General features: G+C 47.2%; 2 protein-coding genes across 9 annotated transcripts in view; one reads left to right on the forward strand and one right to left on the reverse strand.

The window, feature by feature from the left end:
• CEPT1 (choline/ethanolamine phosphotransferase 1) overlaps positions 1-982 on the reverse strand; it is a 39,568-nt gene extending 38,586 nt beyond the window's left edge. Inside the window, exon 1 of one of the 2 annotated variants that reach the window (XM_053243372.1) lies at positions 852-982. The gene's annotated coding sequence lies outside the window, so the exon portion shown is untranslated. The remainder of the gene's footprint in view (positions 1-851) is intronic. The other variant, XM_053243371.1, reaches the window with a different exon arrangement.
• The window catches only part of DRAM2 (DNA damage regulated autophagy modulator 2), a 35,147-nt gene continuing 8,583 nt past the window's right edge, over positions 422-26,985 (forward strand). Inside the window, exons 1-7 of one of the 7 annotated variants that reach the window (XM_053243378.1) lie at positions 422-726; positions 1,865-2,000; positions 12,729-12,878; positions 14,136-14,293; positions 16,579-16,646; positions 17,799-17,938; positions 19,718-19,895. In XM_053243378.1, coding sequence (XP_053099353.1) covers positions 12,753-12,878; positions 14,136-14,293; positions 16,579-16,646; positions 17,799-17,938; positions 19,718-19,895 — 670 coding nt within the window. In that variant the 5' untranslated portion in view covers positions 422-726; positions 1,865-2,000; positions 12,729-12,752. Of the gene's footprint in view, positions 727-979; positions 1,222-1,289; positions 1,541-1,864; positions 2,001-7,193; positions 7,437-12,728; positions 12,879-14,135; positions 14,294-16,578; positions 16,647-17,798; positions 17,939-19,717; positions 19,896-26,985 lie in introns of those variants that run through there. The other 6 variants (XM_053243377.1, XM_053243379.1, XM_053243380.1 and 3 more) reach the window with 6 other exon arrangements.

The following is a 26,985-nucleotide window of genomic DNA, read 5'->3' on the forward strand; positions in this document are numbered from 1 at the left end:
AAGAAAGTGAGAGCATCATACTATAATTGGCATGGGGGAGCAGCACAGCAATCCAGGACTGGGCACTAGACTAGGATCATAATCTAGTGGCGCAGCAAACGCTCTGCATATCTACAAGGTCCAAAGTTTTAAGCTTAGTCTCTGGTTAAAAAGATAACAAGGCCGAGGAAAAACCTCTGCCCGAGTCCTTGGAGGGCCGCTGCCAGTCAAGAGAGGAGAGCCCGGAGTTGGACGGCCCCAGCCAGGGTCCGACTTAATCCCAAGGGAGCCCCTTCGACAACTCCTGTCCCGAGAGCGAAGTGCAGCCGAGCCTTATCCTGAGCCACCGGTCACCCCCAGTAGTACCCCTGGCAGAAACTAACTCTGGCGCGCGCGTGTGCACGCGGCCAGGAGGTGCGCAGCGGGGAGGGTGTGTGTGTGTGTGTTTGGACTGGGCTGGCACTCAAAAATCGCCCGCTCCGATTACACCGTTCTCAGGACTGACCGGCAGGACACGGACTGCGGCAGCCCTTTCTCCGACGCCAGGAGCTGCTACGCGTCACCCTCGGGGGCGGAGGGCGAGGAGAGAGCCAGCGGCAAAGGCATCCCGAGCGAGGAGATCCACACCGCACAACCCCCCTCCTCCGTCCAACCTCCCCGCGGCTGACTCATACGCAGGACGGACGGAGCCCGCAGGCTCAGCGGAGAAAGCCCCGGCGGTCCCTCTTGGCGGGGAACCCCTGTCGGGTGAGGAGACGACTCACACTGGCTGGCCCCTCCACTGAGCCTGGGGGAGACGCGCCGCTGCCGCCCCACCTCCCCACACTCCGAGCCCATCACCCTGAAGCGCACTGAGAACACCCGGCATTTACCTCAACCAGCCTCCTCGCCCAGGCGGCGCTTTTACGTCCCTTTTGCCACTGCCGTAAACAAGGCCAGGCAGTGGTTGCTTAGGGAAGGCGCGCGACCGAAAAAGACAACCAAATGTCGCGGGGAGCGCGCCTCGGCGGGTGGTAGTAAGCGCGCATGCGCGGGAGAATGATTGGCCTGAGACTGAGTTGCTTAGTTGGAAGTGCGTGTACTGTGCGGCCGGCTGAGAAAGAGCGAGTAAGCAGAGGCGCGCGCCTGCGCGCGCATGTAGCTCTGATTTGTTTCGTCCCGACCCAACCAGACCGTCTGTCAGTGGGGAGGCGACCGTGGTCGGAGGAGCGGCTGTGGAGAGATGCGGGAGAGAGCGAGACGGTAAATTTGATCCTCCTGTTGACCTCGCTTGGGCGGATCGAGTTGCAGTGTGTACTTTGCTGGCAAAAAAGGACGGGGTCATTTCAGGTGCCAGCAGCGAAAGGGACGGAGCTGGCTCCTCTCTTTCTGTCTCTCAGGCGGGTCGCATGCAGGCTGGCTAACTACTCATTTGGCACTCAAAATCACCAGTGCCAAGGAAGGACTGCTACTTTATCAACTTGAGCCAGTGAGGTTAATCCGAGGCGCGATTATTGCTAATTGAAAACTTTTTCGTTCCCGCCTTGAGGGAGACTTCGTGCTTTTAACGGCTACGTGGCAGGTTGGATTTCAACGGATACTGTTTCCCCATCACCTTAGTTCCTTGCGGAGACCAGTTTCCTTGTGAGGTATCTGGCTGTTGTGTATGCAGCTGTTAAAGACACAGGAGCCCTGTCTGTAAAATAAATAGCAACTACAGCTATTCTTGTTGCCCCTCACGGCTAAAAGAAATGAAGGCTGGTTTGATCCAAGTGGCTCTCTTTTGCCCTAGTCTGGTGATTTGAGCAATGCCCCTCCCTTTTCCTGTATTATAGAAGAGGAAAGTTCCATTCTCAATATGCCTTTGTTTGTCACAGTAAATGCTTTAGTGTCTCCTAATTTTCAGCCTCGAGTTTGTAATCAGATGTCTGCTTCAGAAGAATCTGTCTCCACGCTCTTATAGGCTAGAGCCATCACTCTGCTTCGATCTGCAGTCTTATCGATCTTGACACTGGCTTTCTCAGCACTAAACATGTTTCTTGGTAAGAAAGTTTTACCTTTGAGGCATTAATCTACTTTTCTTTGTAGATTAATGAATGAATAGCAGCTTAGTTGACATCTTGATGGAAAGGGGAGGAGAATCAACAGCGAGTGACATCTGCCCTGTAGAATTCCTAGGATGTGCAGAGACAGAGTTTCCTACTATTTATATTGAAAGTTTAAATCTTTTAATATGCCTTGCCAGTCGGGTTTCAGGCTGCAGCACACAGCACTGAAACAGCATATGTTGCCCTGTTGGATGACCTTTATTGTAACGTTGATGGGAGAAGCACACCTCTCTTGGTTCTTCTTGATCTCTCAGTGGCTTTCGATACCATTGACCATGCTGTCCTCCTGGAACGCTTTAGTGGGCTGGGCCTTGGGGGCACTATTCTTCAGTGGTTCTGGTTCTATCTCATTGGGCAATTCCAGTCAGTGTCGATTGGGGGTGAGTGTTTTGCACCCTGGCCCCTTTCTTGTGGGTTTCCACCGGGCTTGGTTGTTGCTCCCATTCTCTTTAACATCTACATGAAGCCGTTGAGCCTGGTCATCCGTTGGTTTGGGATAAGTTTTCATCAAAGTGCTGATGATACTCAGCTTTATATCTCTACTCCTGACGTAAGTTTGGGCGGGGTATACATTTGATAAATAAATAAATAAAATAGAGAGAAACTCTTCTCCCTCTCACATAACACTAGAACCAGGGGTCATCCCATGAAATTGATTGCCAGGAAATCTAGGACCAACAAACAGGAGTACTTTTTCATACAACGCATAATCAGCTTGTGGAATTGGCTTTAAGAGGGGTTTGGATAACTTCATGGAGGAGAGGTCTATCATCAGCTACTAGTCGGAGGGCTATAGGCCACCTCCAGCCTCAGAGGCAGGGGCGGAGCCACCGTTGGGCCAACGGGTTCAAAGAACCCGGGCTGCCAACCAATCAGGGGCCACGTCTCGTGGCCCTGACACGCCCCCGCATCTGACATTAGATTCAACAATGTAAAGGGAAGAGCTGCTCCTGGGCTGCATTGCAAAAGCAGCGGCAGCCTTTTAACTCCTGAAGGGGCCACGTGTTTACAGCACCAGCCAGGAGCAGCTCTTCCCTGCAAAAGGTCCTTAACTTAAATGCCGAAGGGGCTGCGCGGCCCCTTCCAGAGTTAAAGGGCTGCACTGCGAAAGCAGCGCCAGCCTTCGTTTAACAGCCTTGGTTTAACAGTAGCAGGGGGGTAACCGAAAGAGAGAGGGCATGCCCTCAACTCCTGCCTGTAGGCTTCCAGTGGCATCTGTTGAGCCACTGTGTGCAACAGGATGCTGGACTAGATGGGCCTTGGGCCTGACCCAGCAGGGCTGTTCTTATGTGTTCTTAACCACTGCAAAGCAGTGCCTCCCGCCCCAAATCCCCGCAGACGTTCCAGAAGGATACTATGGTCAATAGTATCAAAAGCCACCGAGAGATCCAAAAGGACCAACAGGATTACACTCCCTCTGTAAATTCCTAATTGGAGATCATCTATCCGGCCAACCAAGGCATCAAAGGCATGCCTGAGCCTATCTACTAAAATTTGTATGACCATTTCTGCTGTAAGTAAACTTGTGTCTCCTAAATATTTTAGTAGGAGTGGCCTCAGAGACATCTGGGTCTCTCTGCTCCAGGGAGTTTTCCAAGCTGGAGTTCTTAGATAGCGAAGAAGATCCCTGATGTACAATGTCTCCCTTGTAGCAGACTCCTTGTGGGGTGAGGGTGGGTTCTTGTGTGCAGGGCTGTAAATCTGTTCTTGATAAGGAGTGTGAAGGTTGTACTCATGGCTCCATGGGTGGGAAGGTAGGAGTTGATCCTCATCTGCTTCCCTGCCTTGGCCAATTGGTCTTTAGGGCTGTTCCTATTTTCCCCCTCTTGCTTTTATTTGTCATGGTTGAGGTTTGCGTAGTTTTGCTAGTGAATGTCAGCTCCAGTGAAGAGAAGTTCAGATTTAAAGCAGGAGCTCATGAATAGTGCTGTTAGCTAGTCGCCTTCCCCTCTAAGATAGATAAAGAGAGAGAGAGAGAGATTAAAATAAATAAATAAACAGTCATAAAGACAAGAAACCTTTTAAATGAAAGCTGAGGTTCTGAGCAAACTGAATTTTGATCCTAATATCACGTTGTATGTTTTTCTGCACTTGTGTTGAATTATCAAGACCATTCAGTGCTGTCTAAGATTCCCAGTTTGAAAATTAGGAGAGCATAAGAGTTCTGCAGGTTTTAAGAAGAAGCCGTAGCATTAAAAATTATACTTTCATGGATTCAGTGCTCAGAGTTTAGGAGAGGAGAGCTGGTCTTGTGGTAGCAAGCATGACTTGTCCCCGTAGCTAAGCAGGGTCTGCCCTGGTTGCATATGAATGGGAGACTTGATGTGTGAGCACTGCAAGATATTCCCCTCAGGGGATGAAGCTGTTCTTTTATATTTACTTTTATTTTTAGCCTGCCTTTTCTCCAAGGAGCCAGTGCACAATACTCTCTCCCCCCACATTTCATACTTGTATGGACCCTGTAGGGTAGGGGATTCATAAGAATATAAAAGGACTAAACTGCACACATTTGGCAAAACAATGGGAATTCAGGGGCTAAAGGGCAGCTGCTGGGAAGGATCTGAGGGGAGAGGGAGTGGTGATTAATTCATCCAAAGTCCACAAAGGGGATTTCCAGATAGAAAAATACAGTAAATGAAAGGTTTTTGCATATCGACTCTCTTTTCACATTACGCAGCTTTCCTTTGCACAGTCTTTACATTTATCTGCTTATATTTTTAAAGACAACTTAAAAAGTGTAGTTTAATTTTCATCATGGATTTCCTGCAAATGGCCAGCAGGTGGATCTGCAAAATTCCATCATGGAAGAAGTAAGCAAAGTGAACAGCGAGTTGATAAATGCAAAGACTCTTTGAGCAAAAAGGAGCTACAGCTGGAAATGCCCAGCTACTCCTGTGTAAATCCCCATACGCATTCACTACATCTTTTTCACTTAGCAGGGCTCAGTTCTCAGGATCTGGTTGAGGACAAAATTATTAGCTATCTATTAACTTTACACTTCTCTGTGTTTTAAAATGAGGGTGGACAGAGAGATAAAGCCAGGTACATGAGAAATCCAAATATGAAAAGTCTTGTTCTCAGTCCAGTCCAGACTCCAAGCCTATGATGTGTGCCAGTTCTGTACATACTAGCTATGTGTATGCTAGAGCAGTGAAGAGTCTTGTAGCATCTTAAAGATTAACAGCTGTATATTATAACATATAGCGACCTAATGATGCAGCAAGGAAGTAAATTGCCTAGGGCAGGGTTTCTTAACCTTGGGACCCCAGATGTTGTTGGACTACAACTCCCATAATCCCCAAGCAAAAGCCATTGCAGCGTAGGATTCTGGAAGTTGTAGGCCAACTACATCTGGGGGCCCAAGGTTAAGAAACCCTGGCCTAGGGAGCAAGAGGTTGCTGGTTTGAATCCCCACTGGTATGTTTCCCAGACCATGGGAACCTATATTGGGCAACAGCGATATAGGAAGATGCTGAAAGGCATCATCTTATACTGCGTGGCAGGAGGCAATGGTAAACCCCTCCTGTATTCTACCAAAGAAAACCAGGAGTTGAAATCGACTTGATGACACAACTTTACCTTTTATTATAGCACATGCTTTTGCATATGCATTTCTCTATAATGTTGCCATATAGCCATATACACAGGGCTAGGTTCAGAGAAGTGTGAGCAGAAGGATGTTCAGGCAAGGTGCCCTGGCCTGATTTTTGCCACTTCTTCCCTCCTCCCTGCAACCCAGCCCCTCTATACCACATTCCATAGCATACTGAAATATCCTCCAACCTTCAGGAGCAGCTTTTTGAAATGTGCATGGGCTGAATTGGGAAGGAGAGGATGGGCAAGTCTTTTGCATGAGTGCCATTCCACTCATGCTTCTGTAGATCCAACCCTTTATTTTCCTAGGAAATTGCATGCAGTCACACTCCAGGCCTCGTCTCCCTCCCTCTGCCTTTCTGTAGGGGTTGGAGGCACATTGGCTGCAGGAGTCTGATCCCCAAGGTGGCAGCATGGCTCTCACCTCCGTGACCTGTTTCCTCAGCCCTCCCACAGCTGAGGGCTCGACTCCACTTTGTGGATGGTGGTGTCGGGGGCTACCCAGGTGATGAGCACTGCTCAGGCTTGGTGATGTTGTAGCAGTGGGTCAGGCACTTGAAGCTGTGGTAGATGCTGGTGGCCAGGCCTGACATCTGCTCCAGCATCATGGAGCCCAAGCAGATGTCATTGCCTGGGCAGCCCCTAATGCCACCACCTTCTAGCTGGATCTGGATGATGAGACAGAAGTTTGGGATGGTCTACAAATCTGGGAAATAAATTAAATCTCCAACTTGTTGGCCAGTCATCTCCCCACTGACTCGCCCATTGATGTGGTTCCACAGTGACGCCTGCTCCTCCAGCTTGCAGAAGATGGAAAGAACTGAGGTGGGAATATCAAAAACATGCACACTGGCATGCAGACATTTAGAGGAGCAGTGTCAGCAAGGCCTAGAGGAGCTGTTCATCCACTGAAAACAACAGTGCTTAATTTAAGGCAATTAAAGCCAGTTAAATATCTGAGGTAATTTTGTATATGAGGATGGAGTGTGAGGGTTCATTCTGGCACTGACTCCAAGAGCAAGTTCAGGGCAGGAGAGGACTCCACATCAGCCCAGATCCCAGCCTCAGATTACTGTCCATGGGAACTGGCAGCACCAGGGCAGCCAGAACCAATCACACCAACAGAGGAGTCTGGAAATTGGCATCCCCAGATGGGCTTCATCCCCTTCCTTGGAGGAATCTGTGTCAGCCCAGATCCCATCCCCAGATGATGGCCTTCTGGAATTGACAGCACTGGGGCAGCCAGAGCCAACCACACTAGCAGAAGAATCCTGAATCTCTAGGACCTTGGCAACACCTATAGGGCCTCGTCCCCTTCCCTCAAGTCTCCTCTGTTGCTGTGGGAGGATGCCGGACTCAGACTGAGCTCAAGTGGCGAGGTGACAAAGGAGTGCAAACCTGGCTGACTGGGGACTCCTCCCTGATGGGTAAAGATGAGTAAACTAGGCAAGAGGTCTCCTTGGGAGAAGGACTTTCTGAGGAATCCAAGAAGGGTGGGGCTTCTGCTGGCTATAAAGGCTCTCAGTGAAACCTGCAGCTTTACTGGATCAGCAGATCCCTTAGAGAGCCTATGCACAGCTCCTAGATCTCTATCTAGCTTGTTGCCCAGGACCTGTTTGCTGCCTGGGTCCTGATTTCTTGCTGCATTTCTACCTTGCTGCCTGCGGCTTTGCTTCACTGCCTAGGCACTGCCTGCTGTTTGCCCTGTGCTTGAGGACTCTGAACACGAACAACCCACCAGTTCTGGATTTTGTAAACCCTTCAGTGTCATAATAGGTGAGGGGCAGGATGGGCTTTAGAGCATGAGCAACCAAGCTATGGCACACACTTGGAAATTACACATGTAGGATTAAGGGTTGTGCCTACTCTTAGGTTTATGCTGCCTTCTACACACTCCTTGCTGCTCAGTGTGATCACCTGGGGAGGTCTGCTTGCAGTTGCTGCCAGCAAATCTGGTGGCAACTTGAGGTCAGATCTTCTCTCTAAGCTTTAGAACATGCTCCCTGCTGAGATACAAGGTTCAATATCTCTGGTGACCTTCAAGAAGTCATTGAAAATGCATATTTTCAGCAGGCTTTTAGTTGAAGCTTTTAATTGTTTTAATTTGTTTTAATGTTCTTAATAGTCCTGAACCGGCTTGTTTAGTATAATTGTATGCTGCCTACTACTGAAGTCTCTAGATGGTTTACAACATTGAATTTTATTATGTTTGTATTGCATTGTTGTAAACTGCTGTGAGATTCACTGAGTGGCAGTATACAAATGTAATGAATATAATAAATAAGGGATGGCCAAGTTTAAGAAAAGCCCTCTTTTATAAGACTGGACTCCATTTGGAGTTATAGCATCATGATTAGTACTATGACTTTTACAAGCTGGATCTACAACAAAATAGCAATAGGACTTACATTTATATACCGCTCTATAGCTGGAAGCTCTCTAAGCGGTTTACAATGATTTAGCATATTGCCCCCCAACATTCTGGCTACTGTTGCACCCTCCCTTGCTAGAGACTTGCATTTTGGGCAGTATACAAATGTGTTAAATAAATAAATAACTGGGGAAAGAGGCAGCTTTTAAAATGGTGGCTTGCTTATATTTAATGGGGAGAGCAGTTGTCCTGTTTCAGCCCTAGCACAATGTCCCTCCAGTAGCTGTTGCTGGTGTCTTCCTTGTGTTTCTCTTTAGATTGTGAGCCCTTTTGAGACCAAGGTCCATCTTATTGCTTTTTCTATGTGGACCGCTTTGAGGATATTTTGTCAAAAAGTTATAGAGAGCGGTCCATTTTTGGTGGGTGTTTGGTCCAAAATGGACAGGGAGGCATTTTGTGCAGTCTTGGTGTGAGACTCTGTTTTTGCTGAGAACAGAAAAGTGGAACATAGGAAGCTGCCATATACTGAGTCAGACCATAGGTCCATCTTGCTCAGTATTGTCTACACCAGGCCTGCTCAATTTAGGCCCCCCAGCTGTTTATGAACTACAATTCCCATAATCCCCAGCCACAGTGGCCAATAGCCAGGGATTATGGGGATTGTAGGCCAGCATCTGCAGGAGGGCCAAAGTTGAGCAGCCCTGGTCTACACAGACTGACAGAGGATTCTCCAAGGTTGCAGGCAGGTATCTCTCTCAGCCCTATCTTGGAGATGCCAGGGAGGGAATTTGAAACCTTCTGCTCTTCCCAGAGCAGCTCCATCTCCTAAGGGGATGGAACTTACAGTGCTCACACATCAAGTCTCCCATTCATATGTAACCAGGGCAGACCCTGCTTAGCTAAGGGGACAAGTCATGCCTGCTACCACAAGACCAGCTCTCCTCTCTAGTGATTCTCTCTGTTTATGGCCTTCACTTCTACTATGACTATTCCTACAAATATTTATATATACCACTCTTCAACAAAATTCTCAAAGCAGTTTACATAGAAAAATAAATAATTCACAAATAAGATGGTCCCCTGTCTCCAAAGGGCTCATAATCTAAAAAGAAACATAAAGTAGACACCAGCAACAGCCACTGGAGGGATGCTGTGCTGGGGTTGGAGAGGGCCAGTTGCTCTTCCTCTGCTAAATATAAAAGAATCACCACTTTAAAAGGAGTCTCTTTGCTCAGTTAGCAGGGTTAGCCCTCCCAGTCAGAGCAATGAGATCATCAGCACTTGACTTTTTGTTCTGAATTGAGAGGAGGGAGAGTGAGAGGGAAACCCTTTAACTAAGGCCCCCAAAAACCAGGTTGCTTACCTGTAACTCTTGATCTGGAAGTGATCCGTTGTAGTCGTAATGAATGGGTACTGCACCTGCGCAAGGACCTTGCGGGTAGGCTGAGTAGCTCCTTGTGACGCCCCACACCGCCTGCACATGCTGTGCTGAGATAGTTAAGAGTGGCGGTTGGGGCATCCTCCTTTCAGTTTCTCTTTGACCGCCTAAGTGTTCAAACCTCGTAGTGTAAGCTCCTCAGTAGAAAGTTTTTCTCTTGTTTATGACCAGGGGTGTAGCTAGCCCGCCGGCGGCCCTTTTGTGCAGCCGCGGCGGGCGCCTCGATAGCCCCGCCCCCTGCATCTGACATCAGACGCAGGGGATAGCCACACCCCCGCATCTGACATCAGACACGAGGATGTGGTCTTGCTCCCGAACGGAGCCTTGAGGCTCCGTTCGGGATCGCTGCAGCAGTTTAACTGCTGAAGGGGCCGCGCGGCCTCTTCGGCAGTTAGACGAAGCCTGGTGCTGCGTTCGCAGTGCAGCCCAGGAGCGGCTCTTCCCTGCAGGGAAGAGCCACTTCTGGGCTGTGCTGCGAACGCAGCACCAGTCTTAGCTCCTGAAAGGGCCGCGCGGCCCCCGCTCGGGAGCTAAACTACCGCCCCCGCGTCTGACGTCAGACGCGGGGTGTGTGTTGGGGCCGCTCTCGTGGCTCCTGATTGGCCACCAGCCCGGGTTCTTTGAACCCGTTGGCCCAACGGTGGCTCCGCCCCTGTTTATGACCTTGGATTTGGAAAATGGATTCTGATTTGGATAACGATTTGGCTCTGTTCAACACTTACTTGTTGATTTTGGAACTGGACTTTGGATTTGGAAAACGGACTTGCTTCGCTTAATGATTTAGCTAGAAGATTAAAACTAACCGTTCATCTCCAGCAATGGAGGTGAAACAACATGTTGGAGCAGAAGGGAAAGGTCTGAGTGGATATTGATGTGCTTTGGAGATATCTGGGATGGATGGAAATATCATCTCTTCAAGCTGTTCCTTTAGTGAGACCCTCTGGGGGTGGGAGAATACTTTGTATGTTGGAGCTTGTTTTTTATTGTTTTGCTTACTGCATTTGCTGCTGGTTTTTTGTAACTGAAATGATCTACTGAAGTGTGTGCCTTGACTTGGTGTCAGTGATTGAGTTCTGATGCTGCTTTTTCATTTTGTGATAAAATATATTAGGGGGAAAATGAGTCCATTTTCTTTCTTACTTGGGCTATCCTTGGTCTAGCTTAGCCTAGGACCATAAGCATTTGCTTCGTTGGATGAGAGGCCCGACTGGGATAAAATATATGTTCTCGGCTGGCACACCCCTCTCCCCCACAGGGGTGTGAAATACATGACAAAGTGGTATATAGATATCCATAAGAACTTCAGTATATAAGCGTCTATATAGGAAGCTGTTTTGTACTGAGTCAGACCGTTGGTTCATCTAGTTCAGTATTGTCTACACAGACTGGCCGCAGCTTCTCCAAGGTTGCAGGCAGGACTGTCTCCCAGCCCTATCTGGAGATGAGAGAACTTGGAACTTTTTGCATGCAGGTGCTCTTCCCAGTGGCACACCTAGGCAATCTGGGCGCCTGGACTGCCCTGATGCGAGCCCCACCCCCCCTCGCCCGCCATGAGGCCGAACCGCTGATATTCTAGCTGCCATGTGCACAGGTGGGGGGTGAGGCGAGCAGGCCTCCTCCTACCCACCACCATGGCAGTGGCGAGTAGAGTAGGGGTGCCCGCTGAGTGAGTCTGGCTCAACGACCTCTGAGAACTGCAAGGTGCTCTTGTGTGTCTGTGCAGTTAGAGCAGAGTGACGCAAGCCTGTGATATCATGGGTACCCGCTCTGCCCACCCCTGCTGCTGGGGGGAGGCCTCCTCGCCTAGTCACAATAGTACTTCCTTATTCCAGATCTAGCTTTACACTGCTGATCTGCTCTTTGTTTGGCTGGCTGTAATGGTAATTGTAATATAAGCTATTTTTTTGTACATTTTAAAAGTTAATGTTGAGTGATTGCTCTGTATTGCTTTAAATAAAAAGACAGACTTGTTAAACAGTAGGATCAGATGCACAAGCTTTAAACAAGATTGGGGTTATTTATAAACTAGTTTTAAAAATATTTGTTTATGGAACTACTTGCATTCCTTTGACCCCAAGGGGTCCTGGGGCTTCCAACAATACAATTTTAGAAAGTGTATTCTGTTGTTATGTGTATCTTCCTTAGTGCCGGCTCAAGGAGTTGTGGTGTCCTTGGCCAATTTTATTTTGGCACCCCCACCCACCCCGCTGCCATGTTGGCTCTCCCACTCTGGCCACAGCCTTTTGGAAATTACAACTTGTGCGCATGCCCTGACACCATCACCAAAGCGCACACATTCCTGTCGTCATTTTCAGTAGGGGTCTTGCTCTTGTAAGAGAGCTATCTTTCAAGAGAGAGCCAACTTTTTTTAACCCCCGGCCACGGCAAGAGTGCTTTTGCTCTACAACCCAGGCACACGCATGCCACCCAGGAGTAAGGTCAGCAGAACTTGTGTGTGTGGCGGGGTCAGTGTGAAGCTTGTAGCTGGATCTGAGCGCCTTGGCATGACAGTCCCTCTGACCTGCAAAGAGGCACTGGGGGTTGCCATGAGCTCTGAGAGTTTGTCAAGCTACAGTAGCAGGCCCAGTTTTTGCGTGTGTGCATGCGCTTCCGGAGGGATGCTCAGAGACACTCCTGTGAGGTTTCCCTGACTTCCCTCAGATTCCTCCTGCGATTCATTCCAGGCGTGGGAGAGGCAGACTCCCAGTCCAAGAACGCAGCGGTGGTTCCGGAGCTGCCCTACCGGTGGTATCACACAAGCCAGGAGGGGGCGGAGGGAGGAACCTGCTCTGGGCAGAGGGTGGGGGTGCAGCCAGGTGGTCGAGGCCACGTGACAGCAGCAGAAGCGAGTGAGTGAGCACCTCCTCTCATGCTCAGCCCCCGGGAATGGCAGCCAGCAGGAGCTGGCGGCGCTGAGGACAGAGGCGCACCCAGCAGCGCCTGTGGGAAATCTGGCAGAACTTTGACAGCAGAAGGAGGGAGGGCACTGTTTTCCATGCTTGGCTTTGCACTCTCTTTGGTGCGGCGGGGTGGGAGGAACATGATGGTGCCCCTAAACCTCTGCGCCCTTGGCTGGTACCAGTTTGGCCACCTCCCTAAGCCAGCCCTGATCTTCCTTTAAAGAGCCCAAAGCAGTGATACAGGAAAATGTTCAATCAAATAACACAGTGAAAATTGAGAACAGCGATCAAGTATCGCACGGGAAAGAATGAACTATCCCAAATGCATGGTGAATCAAAAAGATTTTAATAATCTATAGGAATGCCAACATGTGCCAATGTAGATGAAGCCAAGCAGGCCTCCCAGGGTAGGGCATTCCACAGCCTGGGCGCTACTGCTGAAAAGGCTGTGCTTTGGATGGCAGTGGGACACAAGAACAAAGCCTCTGTTTAATGACCTCGAGTGGCAGGTAGGCTCACATGGGACTGATATGTAAGTATGGAATTAGGCTGATAAGATGTGTAAAAAGAAAACTGCTCTTATAGTATCTGTCTACACTTTTCTTTTAGCACATGCCATGCAGCAGTGTGCTTCATTTTTAGCCTGCATTCCAGTTGGTGTGTCCCTGTCAACTTTGCAATGCCTGGGCCAGTATGAAGCAAACCTAGTACTGTTGTAGGGGCACCTCAGTAATGTAGTTTATGATTATGTTATTCACCCCAATACAAGATGGCAGATGTGTGAACATTTGAGGAGCAAGAGGTCTAACTTGTGGATCGCCTAACCAATTTGAACCGAATTTGCTACAACTGTAGGGACAGATCAAAGACATAGTCTGTAATGATGTCATCCACCCTGCTTCAAAATGGCAGACATGTGAACATTTGAGGCGCAAGTAGGCTAACTTGTGAATTGGACCAAATTTAGAGCAGTTGTAGGGATAGTGAAAGGAAAGTAAGCAGATTAGTTCTTACTAGAACAACTTGGTTTTTTGTTAAATAATATGTGGAGGCACTCAGTCCTGATTTGAAATGCAGCTATGTGGGGCAGGGGTGGGGGACATCAGCCCTTTTCCCTGCTGCAGTCCTGGCTGGGACTTCCCTCCCCACAGCTGCTATTTGACTAGGGAGAAAAACTCCCATTGGCAGAGGCTATGGAGCTCATTCAGACTGAAATAAAGTTTACCGTTTCCAAAACCTTTGGATTGTATTTTAGAATGCACTTTTTTGTTGCTGAACCACTTTGAATCATTTGATCACTTTAGATTTTAAAAAGGGTGAACATTCTTTAACCATTGTGCCTGCCATATCTTTAAATCCCATTTAACACCCCCCCCCCAATATTGTATATATACTGTATATAGGGAGCATTATTGATAAAGCACAGCAATCCTTTATTTCAAAATTGTTATCAAGAAATGAATGCCCTGAGAAGAATTTCACTATTGTAAATTAATGATTTCCCCCAGCTCTAAAAAGATATGGACAATGAGTCATGGTCTTAAGGCATCTAGATGACTTTCTGTTTCCTCTTTTTTAGCTGGTATTGCAACTTGGCATAACAAATAAAACGGAATCTGATCAGTCTGCACAAATTGCTGGGTGTGTTTTTAAAAGGAAAGCAAAAAGACAGCATACGAAACGAATTTGTTACTTTTGAGAGGAGAGGGGTTTTTTTAAGACAAGATACTACATGAATGTGATTTGTATCCCTTCATTCTTTGTAGTGTTTGGATTTGGGAGATGTGTTTGAGATGTGGTGGTTTCAGCAAGGTCTGAGTTTTTTGCCTTCAGCCCTCGTCATTTGGTCATCTGCTTCCCTTGTGTTTTCATACATAACTGCAGTCCTCTTACATCATGTCGACCCTTTGGTGCCCTACATCAGGTCAGTAAGTCTTCTACTTTCTATACATCACTATCACCCTGTTATTCGTATCATAGAAGACCTCTCCTCTTTGTGCAAAATTTTTCCCAGCTGGAAAAAAAAAAAGACCAATTAGATCTGTGCTGAGACATCTGTGGGTGGGGCTTTCCACCTTCTGGTTCACTCCTCAGCTTTAAATTGGGGCTTGATGCAAGATGTCCTTTCTTGGTTGTTACATTCATATCCAGCCTTTATTTTCTCATAGAACTCATAGACATATCTGGGATTCCCAGATGGTCACCATCAAGGCCCTGAACAAATCTAGTCCTGCTGAGGTTCAGTATATTGCTGTAATCCTATACAGGAGAATCCCGTTATTCACAGGGGTTCGATTCAATGGTGGGACACATGGATAGCAAATCCACAAATAACGGGCCATTAGGTCTATGGGAATCAGGCAGGGGTGGGTGGGTAGGTTCCCAGACTGTGCAACATGGCTGAAAATTGCAGTTTTTACCCCCCCCCCAAGTGCCTTACCATGCTGCAGAGTGGTCCAGGACATCCAGAGGGGTGAAAAACATCCTGGGGCGGGGAACGACTCCCCCTCACTGGAGGTCTTCAAGCAGAGGCCAAACAGATTCCCTGGGAATGTTTTCTAGCCCTATATTAAGAGGGGGTTGGACTAGAAATCTTACAAGGCTAACTCTATGATTCTGTGATCCTAAGTAATTTGAGGAAATTGCCCATTTCTACGTATTGTTTTTCTACATAGCTCCTTTCTCTCTCTCTCATATTCTTATTTATTTATTTATTTATTCATTCATTCATTCATTCATTCATTTGTATGACTGACAATAGAGATGAGATAACATTTTAGTTTAATGTTTTGGCTTATGCTTTCAGCAACAGAAGGATTTTATTTTTAAAACACATTATATAGTGTATACAAAAATCCATTGTGTGTGTGCCTGTTCGTGTGTTTAGGTGAACCATTTTGGGAGGTTTGCCTTAAAAGCGATGTGTAAATATATGTGCAGAAGTCTTCTATATTTGTGTGCAACTGAATATAGAAGAGAAATCAAATGCATTATGCAACCAGTATAGCTTTTACACTAGCAATAAAGATGAATTTAAAGATAAACCAATTTAAGACTCTGATGTGAAGATAAGATACGATACCCGTGCCTGCATTCTGGCCTCAGCCTGCCCTCTCCTTGCCTCAGTTTCAGCTTCATGAAGGGCAGCTTGGATAGACTAAGCCCAGAGAGGAGATCTCCTATTAGTCCCCCTGATAAGCCCCACCTCCAGGCCACCCAGTACATCTCTGGCCAGTGGGCAGGGCAGAGCCTGTACATGCACACAGGTGGGCCACAGACCAAGACACATGCTGCCACCTGGCATGCCACTGCTTGATCACCCCACGTCTTCATCTTGCTACCTTTATTTATTTAGTATACTTGTATACCACCCCAAACCCGCATTACTGGGCAGTTTACCACAAATATAACATAACTAAAACCGTTTAAAACAAATCCACAAAGCTGAGACCTCTCAACTGTGCAGTGATTTAGGGGGAACCCTACCAAGAAGAAGAGTGAGATGGCTGTCTCAGACTGAGAAGGACTCTGGGCAACATTAGAAGGCAACAAATGATCATGTTTAACTTATTATTTCTTTTATCCCAATGGTAAGGGAGTCTGTGTGCCACCTTAAGTGGCACAGCAGGGAAATGCTTGACTAACAAGAGAAGGTTGCTGGTTTGAATCCCCACTGGTATGTTTCCCAGACTTTGGGAAACACCTATATCAGGCAGCAGCGATATAGGAAGATGCTGAAAGGCATCATCTCATACTGCGTGGGAGGAGGCAATGGTTAAACCCCCTCCTGTATTCTACCAAAAGAAAACCACAGGGCTTTGTGGGCGCCAGGAGTCGAAATCGACTTGACGGCACACTACCTTTTAAGGCAGTCTTTGGATTTTCCATCTGATGTAGCATAATGCCTTTTACTGGCCCTGGAGTGATTTATTTTAGGTCTTCCGTGCTAGTCAGTGTTAGCATGAAATTCAGATTAAACATTAAAAGTGCAGTTTGTGTTTTGTAAGTATATATGAATCATATTAAGGTCAATGAAGTTTAGCCATGCAGAATTGCTGATGCTGAAAAGCAGGTGTGTTGGGCAAACAGCTACAGTACTTCCTGTTAAAGAATTTTGCAGCCTTTAATAAAGGTCATATTGTTCATTTCAAAGCTTACTTTGATTTACTCTGCCCTGCATGATGCAAGTATGATATATTTCTCTTTTAGTGATGCAGGGACAACACCCCCTGAAAGATGCTTGTTTGGGATTATGGTAAATATTTCTGCTCTTCTGGGTAAGTTCAAAACAAAGAATTATGGGCTTTGGGATGATGTTGAGACTTGCACCGAGGCAGATCTACAATTGAACAAATGTGCAATGAACTTGGGCTGCCACTAGGGGACCTGTGTCCAAATTTCCTACTTAAACCATAATTTCCCCATGGGGTCAATGGGAAACAAAAAAATATTAACTTGTGAACGGCTATACAGTAAGCTCTGGATCTTTACATGGTGTTCCTACATGATGATAGCATTAAAAGTGTGGATGATCAGGGAGATCAGCCCACCGGTTGAATTTTAGTGATTTTGTTGTTGTTTTTATATTAAAGCAACAGGTGGATTGATCTCTTTGAATGTCTGTACATGTAATGCTACCATCATGTCCTACTGCAATATGAATTTTGAGAACTTTGTGCTCGGCCTTTCTAGAATTATAACATAGCATGCAAAACTGGGGCTAGTACTCCCTTTATGTGAAGGCAAGGGGCAGTTTCCTCCAAATGAGGGTTGAATGATGGACTGAGTGGGGGATTCATTTCCAGAACTTTTTGTAACTTTCTGCTATGAAACAAAGCAGTCATGGCACTCTTAAACAGTGCTAGAATCAACTTTTTAAATTCATTAAAACACGCACTTGATGCTGCCATCATGTGATAACATTACTGTAAGTATTTAATACCATGTGAAATGTCAGAGCTTTTTGCCCAGCCATTTAGAAGTTATTAATCTTTTTGAGTTTCCCATTGATTCCTATGGGGAAATTATTTGATGGAACCTCATGTTCAATTCTTGTACACAGGCCCCTTCAGAGCTTGTTACACCACTGACTTGGGCTGTAGTGAGGCTTCTAAGGGAAGGAATTATATAGCTGTAGGATAATAAAACTCTTTTTTGTGTCGCTTTGTGATATGGTATTGGTGGACTCCTGGAAGGGACATGAGCGTCGTTGCATGAATAATCCTGCTCATTCTGCCTGTTTTATGAAGAATAGCTATGTCATATCATTCAAGATTTATCAGCATAGCTCTGTACACACTATACATTTCTGCATTCCTTTCATTTTCTTTTGAGCTTTTGGTGGTTGTTTGCTCTTCACATCTGTCATCTTTGCTGTTGAATGGCAGATTCTCTTACCCTCTCCTCATGGCATTTGGATTGTTTTACAGGCATTGCTACTATGTATGTCCGATATAAACAAGTCAGTGCTTTGAATCCTGAAGAACCCAAGATCCTCAGGTTAAACAAGGCTGGCTTTTTGTTGGGAATGGTCAGTTGCTTTGGGCTTTGCATCATTGCAAACTTCCAGGTTTGTGCTTCATCTTTACTTTTCTGGGAATTAAAGGAACTCTTATACTAAGCATGTGACCAGCCTTTTTCAGAGAGAAATTGAAAATAATTTGGTTTCGGCCATAAATGTGAGTGCACACACAAAGCTGCCTCACTGTTTATACTTACTCTGTCAAAGTAGAAGAAAGTTTTGCTGTTAACAACAAAACTTCCTGCCTGCTCTCCTTATCTTTCAGGTTTCTCTTTTCTACTGGACTTTGCTTGCCACACACCAACTTTATGGTTGTTGTGCATCTGCAGTATCCGCATGTCCTTTAGTTAATAGCAATTAGAATAGTCCAGTTTTGTTTTGGCAATAACAGAAGTGGATACATTTTCAAGCAAGATATAGAATACAATATGAAGTTAGAATCAAATTGCAAACAGTTACAGACACAAGAATTCATGATAGTATGACAAGATTTTATAGACCTCTCTTAATGCATAAGTAAAAAACAAATAAAACCAAGATCTTAACTTCAGCAAACTCGTTTCCATGCTAAAACATCATTGTCAATGTGCTGTCTCAAACAGCTGGAAACTCTTGAGCTTAAATACAGCAACTGAAACTAAATAACAAATCCAAGAACAGGGGAGAGGAGGGGGATCAATCTAAGAAAACAAAATTTGAGGAAGGGTTACCAATGCTGAGAGTCCCTTATGTGACTGACGGATTTACCTGGCAAACACAAAAGATCCTGAGAAAACATGGCCTGAGGGTTAATGTGGTCTGTACAGCACCCATGAGCCTGAAGCAGTATTTGGCAAGGTCTAGCTTTATGACAGTAAATGTGAGAGAAGCGGGGATTGTTTGATTTGTGAGAAGGAGTGGGGTATTTGCCAAATTAAAGGAACAATGTAAGATTGTATGTCTTGAATGTGAAGAACATTACATTGGGGAGATAGGAAGACCCCTGTTAAAAAGGCATAAAGAGCATTTGGCAGATATGTGACGTAATGAGACTGGACAGAGAGAAATTTTTCTCCCTCTCTCACAGCACTATAACCAGGTATCATCCCATGAAACTGAAGGCTGGAAAATTTAGGACTGACAAGAGGAAGTACTTTTTCACACAGTGCATAATTAATCTATGGAATTCCTTGCCATGGGATGTGGTGATGGCCACCAGCTTGGATGGCTTTCAAAGGGGCTTAGACAAATTCATGGAGGACAGGTGTATCATTGGCTAGTAATCTGGTTGCTGTGGACCACCTTCAGCCTCAGAGGCACGATGCCTCTCAATACCAGTTGCAGGGGAGCAACAGCAGGAGAGAGGGCATGCCATCTGCCATCTAGATGCTGGTCTAGATAGGCCTTGGGCCTGATCCAGCAGGGCTGTTCTTATAATAAAACTCATTTGAAATCCTGGGCAAAGCATATGAAGGAAAAACGTAAAGGAGAAGTTGTGTAAATGTCTGCAACCAATATTAGGGAAGAAATAAAAGAGGCAATGATAACAGGAAATACAACTACCTGCTTTGAGCATATTGCATCGATTACTTGTACACACAGTCACAATCTGTTCTACGCTCATGGAAAAAGTGAACTCCAAAAAACAGGCACCTCCACATTGCTTTGATGATTCATAAAGAGGACTATCCACTAGCATCATATTTTTTGCAAATATGAGCTCTCCTTGAGAGTCTCCCATCCAGAGTTTCAATGCATAATTGGTCATGGCACTGTTAAGCAAACTTTCAAATACCTTGCTGTCTGACCAGCTCTGAAAATCATCTGAACTTTGTTCTTCTCTTCTAGAAAAGCACTTTAATTTCCATGCATATAATTGGAGCTTGCCTCACATTTGGAATAGGAGCTTTTTACATTCTGGTTCAGACCATCCTTTCCTATCAGATGCAGCCGGCAATTCACGGGAAGGGCATTTTTTGGATTAGGTTGACAGTTCTGCTGTGGTGTGCATCAAGCATAGTGAGTAGTATCCTTTGCTGTGAAACAAAGCTAAGATAGTGAATGTGCACAATTTTGTAAAAGCAAATGGTTAAATAAAGCATCATTTATATTCATGGAAATAATGGCTAAAAAAAATAAATGTGTGTTCTTCAGTAAGTATATAATGTAAACAAGTGTAAAGTGATGCATATATGGGCACAAAAACCCAACTTCACATCTACACTGATGGTGTCTGAGCTGTCATTGACTGACCAGGAGAGAGATCTTGGGGTCGTGGTAGACAGCTTGTTGAAAGTGTTGACTCAGTGAGTGGCAACTGTGGAAAAAGGCAAATTCCATGCTAGGGCTCATTAGGAAAGAGAAAATAAAAATGCTAATATTATAATGCCCTTATACAAATCTATGGTGTGGCCACATTTGGAGTACTGTGTACAGTTCTGGTCACCGTATCTTAAGAAGGATGTTGTAGAAAGGTGCAGAAGAGGGCAACCAAGATGATCAGGGGCCTGGAGCACTTTCCTTACGAGGCAAGGCTACAGCATCTGGGACTCTTTAGTTTGGAAAAGCGGGGACTATGGGGAGACATGATAGAGGTGTATAAAATTATGCATGGAGTAGAGAGAGTGGACAGAGAATATTTTCTCTCACTCATAACACTAGAACCAGGGGTCATCCCATGAAACTGAAGGCTGGGAAATTTAGGACCAACAAAAGGAAGTACTTCTTCACACAGTGCATAATTAACCTATGGAATTATCTGCCATGGGATGTCCTGATGGCCACTAGCTTGGATGGCTTTAAAAGGGGCTTAGACAAATGGAGGGCAGGTCTATCAATGGCTATTAATCTGCTGGCTATAGTCAGTCTCCAGCCTCGGGGGCAAGATGCCTCTAAATAGAGAGCTGGTCTTGTGGTAGCAAGCTTGACTTGTTCCCTTAGCTAAGCAGGGTCCACCCTGGTTGCATATGAAAGGGAGACTAGAAGTATGAGCACTGTAAGGAATTCCCTTAGGGGACGGAGTCGCTCTAGGAAGAGCATCTAGGTTCCAAGTTCCTTCCCTGGCATCTCCACGATAGGGCTGAGAGAGAGAACCTTGGAGAACCATCTGCCAGTATGTGTAGACAATACTGAGCAAGATGGACCAATGGTCTGGCTTGTTATATGGCAGCTTCCTATGTTCCTACCAGTTGCAGGGCAGCAACAGCAGGAGAGAGGATATGCCCTCAGATCTTGCCTGTGGGCTTCTCAGAGGCATCTTGTGGGCCACTGTGTGAAATGGGATGCTGGACTAGATGGGCCTTGGGTCTAATTCAGCAGGGATGGTTTTATATTCTTATTGTGCACAGTGTTCATATTGCTTGTATCTGCCATCATAAGGAAACAAATCTTGAACTAAGGCTCGTTGAGTTCAGTGGAATTTGTTTCCAATAGCATGCATTTAGGACTGCAGTTTGATTGCAACAGGACTCTTCTAAAGAATGGCTACAGGCCTTTGCATGCTTACTCATAAGTAAGTCCCTGATCTCAATAGTACGTAAGTAAATGTGCATTGGATTTTAGCCTTACAGCCTGATCATATCTGATGTACCTAAGCAGATTGATTGAAATATGTTTCAGGTACACCTAACTCAAGGACTGGGCTGTGCTTCTGTTTCATGAATAGCTGATTTGGGGGTGGGAAAGTTGGATGTTTTCTCAAATCCTAAAAGCATTTCTTTGTTCTGCGAGTCTGAAGGCCGGTACACTCACTCACTGGTATAGTGCTTAAAATAAATGAAGTGCTGCTCAGTGAAATAAAAAAAGCCCTTCCAAAAATGTACAGTCTCTGTGCAGAGACAACACAATAGGGAGGAGAAGAATGGACAGTCTTGGTTTATTTTAACCTAGATAGGAAGTGGACACTTGGGTGGAGATGGGAGAGGGGAGTGCATACAACCAAGGTTCAGCTACATCGCACAGAGCCTGGAATTAACCAAGGTTCTGCACAATGTCTGAACTGGCCCATGGACAGACTGAGCTGAAAAAAAACAGGTTGCTTACCTGTAACTTATGATCTGGATGTGATCCGTTGTATTCATAAGAACTGGGTTTCTGCGCCTGCGCAGGGACCTCCCGGGCTGACTAGCTAGCTCCTCTTTGCGCCCCGCCCGTCTGCACGTGCCTTGCAGCTTCCGTTAGAATCGACGGTTGGGGCGCCTCTCCTTCAGATTTCTCGCAGACAGCCATATAAATGACGATCCACACACCAGCATCCACTAGTCCAGGCATTCTGCAGCGGGGCCGGCTGGGAGGGACTTATGAATACAACGGATCACATCCAGATCATAAGTTACAGGTAAGCAACCTGTTTATCTGGATTGTGATCCATTGTATCCATAAGAACTGGGTGTTTAGCAAGCTACCCCATAAGGAGGCGGGTGCAGATGACCCCCAGCTATGCCAACACACGTTTCAACACTGATCTTCCAAAATTCGCCTCCCTAGCCATCCGCAGATCCAAAGCATAATGCTTCACGAATGGTAGATGCGATGACCATGTCGCCGCCAGGCAGACATCTGCCATTTTAATGCCTGACAGATGTGCCGCAGACGTTGCGTAGGCCCTAGTAGAGTGAGCCCGAACCGTCTTTGGCGGTGTTATCTTCTGGCTTTTATAGGCGAGGAAAATCAGTTCCACTAGCCAGTGAGCAAGTCTCTGGCGAGAGATTGGACGGCCCTTGCTACGCCCCCGGAAGGAGAGAAAAAGCTTTTTACTCTTCCTAAAGTCATGAGTTCTCTCCAAATAGTATAGGAGTGATCTACGCACGTCCAACATGTGGAGGGCCTTCTCTAAGTCTGTCTCCGGACTACTGAAGAAAGTTGGCAGCACTATGTCTTGATTTAAGTGGAAATCTGTCACCACCTTCGGCAGGAATCTCGGATCGAGACGCATCACAACCTTGTGTGGATAGAATTGAGTGTAGGGTCTATCCATCCGCAGGGCCGTCATCTCGCTCACTCTCTTAGCCGATGTAATGGCTACCAAGAATGCCACCTTCAAAGTCAGAAACTTCAGCGGAATAGTCGCCAGTGGCTCAAAGGGTGCCTCCGTTAGGGCGGAGAGTACTAAAGACAGACTCCACTGCTCCATTGGGCTGCGCACAGGAGGGTAAAGGTTATTAACACCTTTCAGGAAACGTTTACATTCCGGGTGGGAGAAAACCGTGGACCCATCCCATCCCCTGTGCTTTGACGAGATTGCAGCCAAATGCAGCTTAATGGAGACATTCGCCAATCCACTCAGTTTGAGCGATGTCAGGTAACGTAGCACATCCCGAGGGGTCGCACGCAATGGCGTGACACTCTTCCCCCTCATATAACTCTTGAAGCGGTTCCACTTGCAGGCATAACTGCGTCTTGTCGACGCACGCCTACTGTTTAGTAAGATGTTGTTTAATAGTTGATTCTCCAAGCGGTCAGCTTGAGAGAGTGCACATCGGGGTGTAACACCGTTCCGTGTTCTCTTTGCAACAGGTTTGGAGCCCTGGGGAACTTGTGGAACACTGAATGAGACATTCCCAGAAGTGTGGCAAACCACGGCTGGCGCGGCCACCATGGGGCCAGAAGTATGCATTTCGTTTGGTCCCGCAATATCTGCGCAACCACACGGCCCATTAACGGCAGCGGGGGAAAAAGATATAACAGCCCCGTCTTCCAGGCCCGTTGAAAAGCATCCCCCAGGGATCCCTGGCCTATGCCCGCACGCGAACAATAATTGGCACACTTTTTGTTGGCAACCGTGGCAAATAAGTCTATCGATGGGACCCCCCAGATCTCGAACACCCTGTCGAGATACATCGGGTTGATTTCCCACTCGTGTCTTTGGTTGAAACTGATGTCCCTGCTGAGCCTGTCGGCCAAGCAGTTGTCTACACCCTTTATATGTATTGCCACTGGGTGAATTGAATGTTGAATGCACCAGTCCCATATTTTTCTCGCAAGTAGGCAAAGAGACAGTGACACTGTCCCCCCTTGATGGTTGAGGTAGGCAATCGCCGTCGTGTTGTCCAACTCCAGCTGTACTGACCGTCCCCTTATCATAGGTTCGAATGCCCTTAGGCCCTGAAACACAGCCAATAGCTCCAAGTAATTTATATGCTGAAGTCTCTGCAACTGGGTCCATGTCCCCTGCACGCATACGCTGGCGCAATGCGCACCCCAGCCCACCATCGAGGCATCTGTCGTTATCCGGGAGGTGGGCTCCTTGGACACAAACTCGACTCCTTTGCCCAAATTGTCCATGTCTAGCCACCACCCCAGGCTGGCGAGGACATGTTGTGGTAGTGTCAAGTGCATATTCTGGCCATCCACATTGGGTCGGAAGTTGTGGAGAAACCAATGCTGCAATGTGCGCATGCGGAGGCGCGTGTGTGACACCGTTGCGGTGCATGATGCCATCAAACCCAACATCCGCTGGATTCGAACCGCTGGCTGCCGTGGAGTCCTCTGAAAGTGACGTATGAGTTCGTGCATTTGGGTAATTCTTTCCGCAGGTAAGAACGCCCTGGCCAATTTCAAGTCCAGCACTGCTCCGATGAAGTTCACTCGAGTCATGGGTTCGAGTCTCGACTTCTTCCAATTCACATTGATGCCGAGGCACTCCAACAAGGCTAGCAGCATCTGCACTTGGCGGGTCAGTAAACTCCTGTCGTGGCTCACCACGAGCCAATCGTCTAAATACGGATACAGCCTCAAGCCCTGAGTTCGCAGGTGGGCTACAACCACCGCCATCACCTTTGTGAACACTCTGGGCGCAGTAGAAAGTCCAAATGGAAGCACCACATATTGATAGATCTGTGCCCCTACTGTAAACCGGAGGAACTTGCGGTGACTCTCCTGTATCCCGATATGAAAATAAGCGTCCTTGAGATCCAGAGTAACTGCCCACTGTTCGTTCACCAGCAGAGGCAGAATTCCCTGCAGCGTCACCATCCTGAATTTCCTGGTCAGAATGAAGAGGTTGAGCCCCCTCAGGTCCATTATGGCTCTTATTCCACCGTCTCTCTTTGGTATCTGAAAATACCGGGAATAGTAGCCGGTCAGTCTGTTCGCCCATTGCACCCGCGTGATCGCCTGTTTCTCCAGCAGCACCTTGACCTCCTCCCGCAACACCTCCGTGGCCGGCGTATAGACCAGTCCAGAGAAGGGAGGCCTTGTCTCGAACTCCAACGCATATCCAGTCTGCACTATTCTCAGTACCCACCGGTCGGATGTTATGTTGTGCCATGCTGGCGCACGGCTTGCCAGTTTGATGTTGATCCTGGCAACTACAGGGCCGATGTAGTGGGTCCTGGATTGTAGCGTTGGACTTAATTGGCTGCTGCAAAACTGATGCAGTGGACGAACAGTCCCGTCAAAAGCTCTTGCTGGAAGCGTCCTTGTCGCCTTGACGAGCTGTTTTTCCTTTTTGTTTTTGGTTAAAGCCCTTACCGCGTTGGTAAGGTCTGAATTGTCTTCGGTATCCTTTGCGGTCCCGATACCGATCACTCTTTCTCTGATAATAAGTGCGGCTCCTTGCGGTTGAGCTGGAACCGCTCGAAGGCACCATAAAGGTGCGGGCAGTGAATTTAGATTTTTTTAACGTCTCCATTGACGTGTCCGTGTCCTCATGGAATAAACCTTTGCCGTCAAATGGCAAGGACTCGACTTTCTCCTTCATGTCTGTCTGCAGGGTTGCTGAGCGAAGCCACGCATGCCTGCGCAAGCTCACTGCCGTCACCATTGCTCTCGATTCCGTCTCCGACAAGTGTTTGAATGCGCTCAGTTGTTGGCGCGTTATTGCCGTTGTTCTTTCGTACACATCATTAAATCTCCATTGGAAGTCCTCCGGAGACAAAGAGGATGAATCCTGTAAAAGCGCATCCCAAAGTAAATGGTTATAGCGTGCCATACACGCCGCATAATTAGCAATACGAATTGCTAAACTGGAGGTGCTATAGATCTTTCGACCCATAACGTCCATTTTCCTCCCCTCTTTGTCAGCAGGCGTGGAATGACGGTGTCCACTCTTGGTGGATGAAGCGCAACTGACAACCAAGGAGTTCGGTATAGGATGACGTAACAGGTAAGAGTTCTCTCCTTCAGTCACCCTATACAAATTTTCAATGCGCTTTGAAGTTGGAGCCCCGACCCCCACTGAGTCCCATGCCACCTTCGCAGCCTTGTCTATCCCAGGAATCATGGTGAGGGCAACAGGATGCGAAGTCTTAGATCGCTTCATCATATTATAGACCGGGTCAGCAACGTCCGCATCCGGAGAGCTTACGTCCATGCCCAGGGCTTCAGCGATGTCCCTTATGAGGATATGGTAAGCTTTCAATTCCTCAGTTGGCGAGGTGGATAGTTTTGGTGGCACATCCGAAGGGGGGTCAGACCTACGACTGATATCATCTCTGTCAGAGGCCGGTCCCGACTCATCGTCCTCACTGTCATCAGAGGGTGAAGATGATGGTTCAGAAGGAGGAGGTGTTGCTTTCCTCTTTCTTTTCCCAGCAGGTTTTCCTGGCATCCTCGTCTGGACCACAGGTAATTGTGAATTCTCTGGAAGGTAGGTTTGAACTTGCACCAATGGTGTTTGTATAGGCAAGTTCACAGACGGCCCCTGATGGTCTGCATGCTCTGACTGCAGCAGCGGCTGAGCCAGTTGTCCAGCCTGCACAAAATTCCGCAGCCCTTGTACTGGTTGCATTTCTACCTGTGCCGCTTTCCAACGCAAGAACTCTGCATAATCATCCGGCACCCCATGGCGGAAACCGCAGGAATGGGTTGGCTGCAGCATCGTAGAGCACCCGACATCGGTTCTTGGATCCTGGACCACTGCTGGTGTCAGTGAGGCAACATGAGGCAGATCAGCCAGCTCTCCACCTCCAGGACCCTCGTCCAAGCCTGTCGACAGGAAGCCGCGAAACGTCGCACCCGAGGGTGTACTCGAACTCGACTCCAGCAGTTCTCTAAGTCCGTCCCCGTGTGTAGCCAGACTCGGAGTCCTCGGCGTCGAGGGGGACTGAGCCGGCGTCAATGCCGGTGACAAAAGATGAGGAATCCTCCTCAATGTCGAAGCCGTCAACACCGACGAA

This window comes from Hemicordylus capensis, chromosome 4, assembly GCF_027244095.1.
Source record: "Hemicordylus capensis ecotype Gifberg chromosome 4, rHemCap1.1.pri, whole genome shotgun sequence".
NCBI lineage: Eukaryota > Metazoa > Chordata > Lepidosauria > Squamata > Cordylidae > Hemicordylus > Hemicordylus capensis.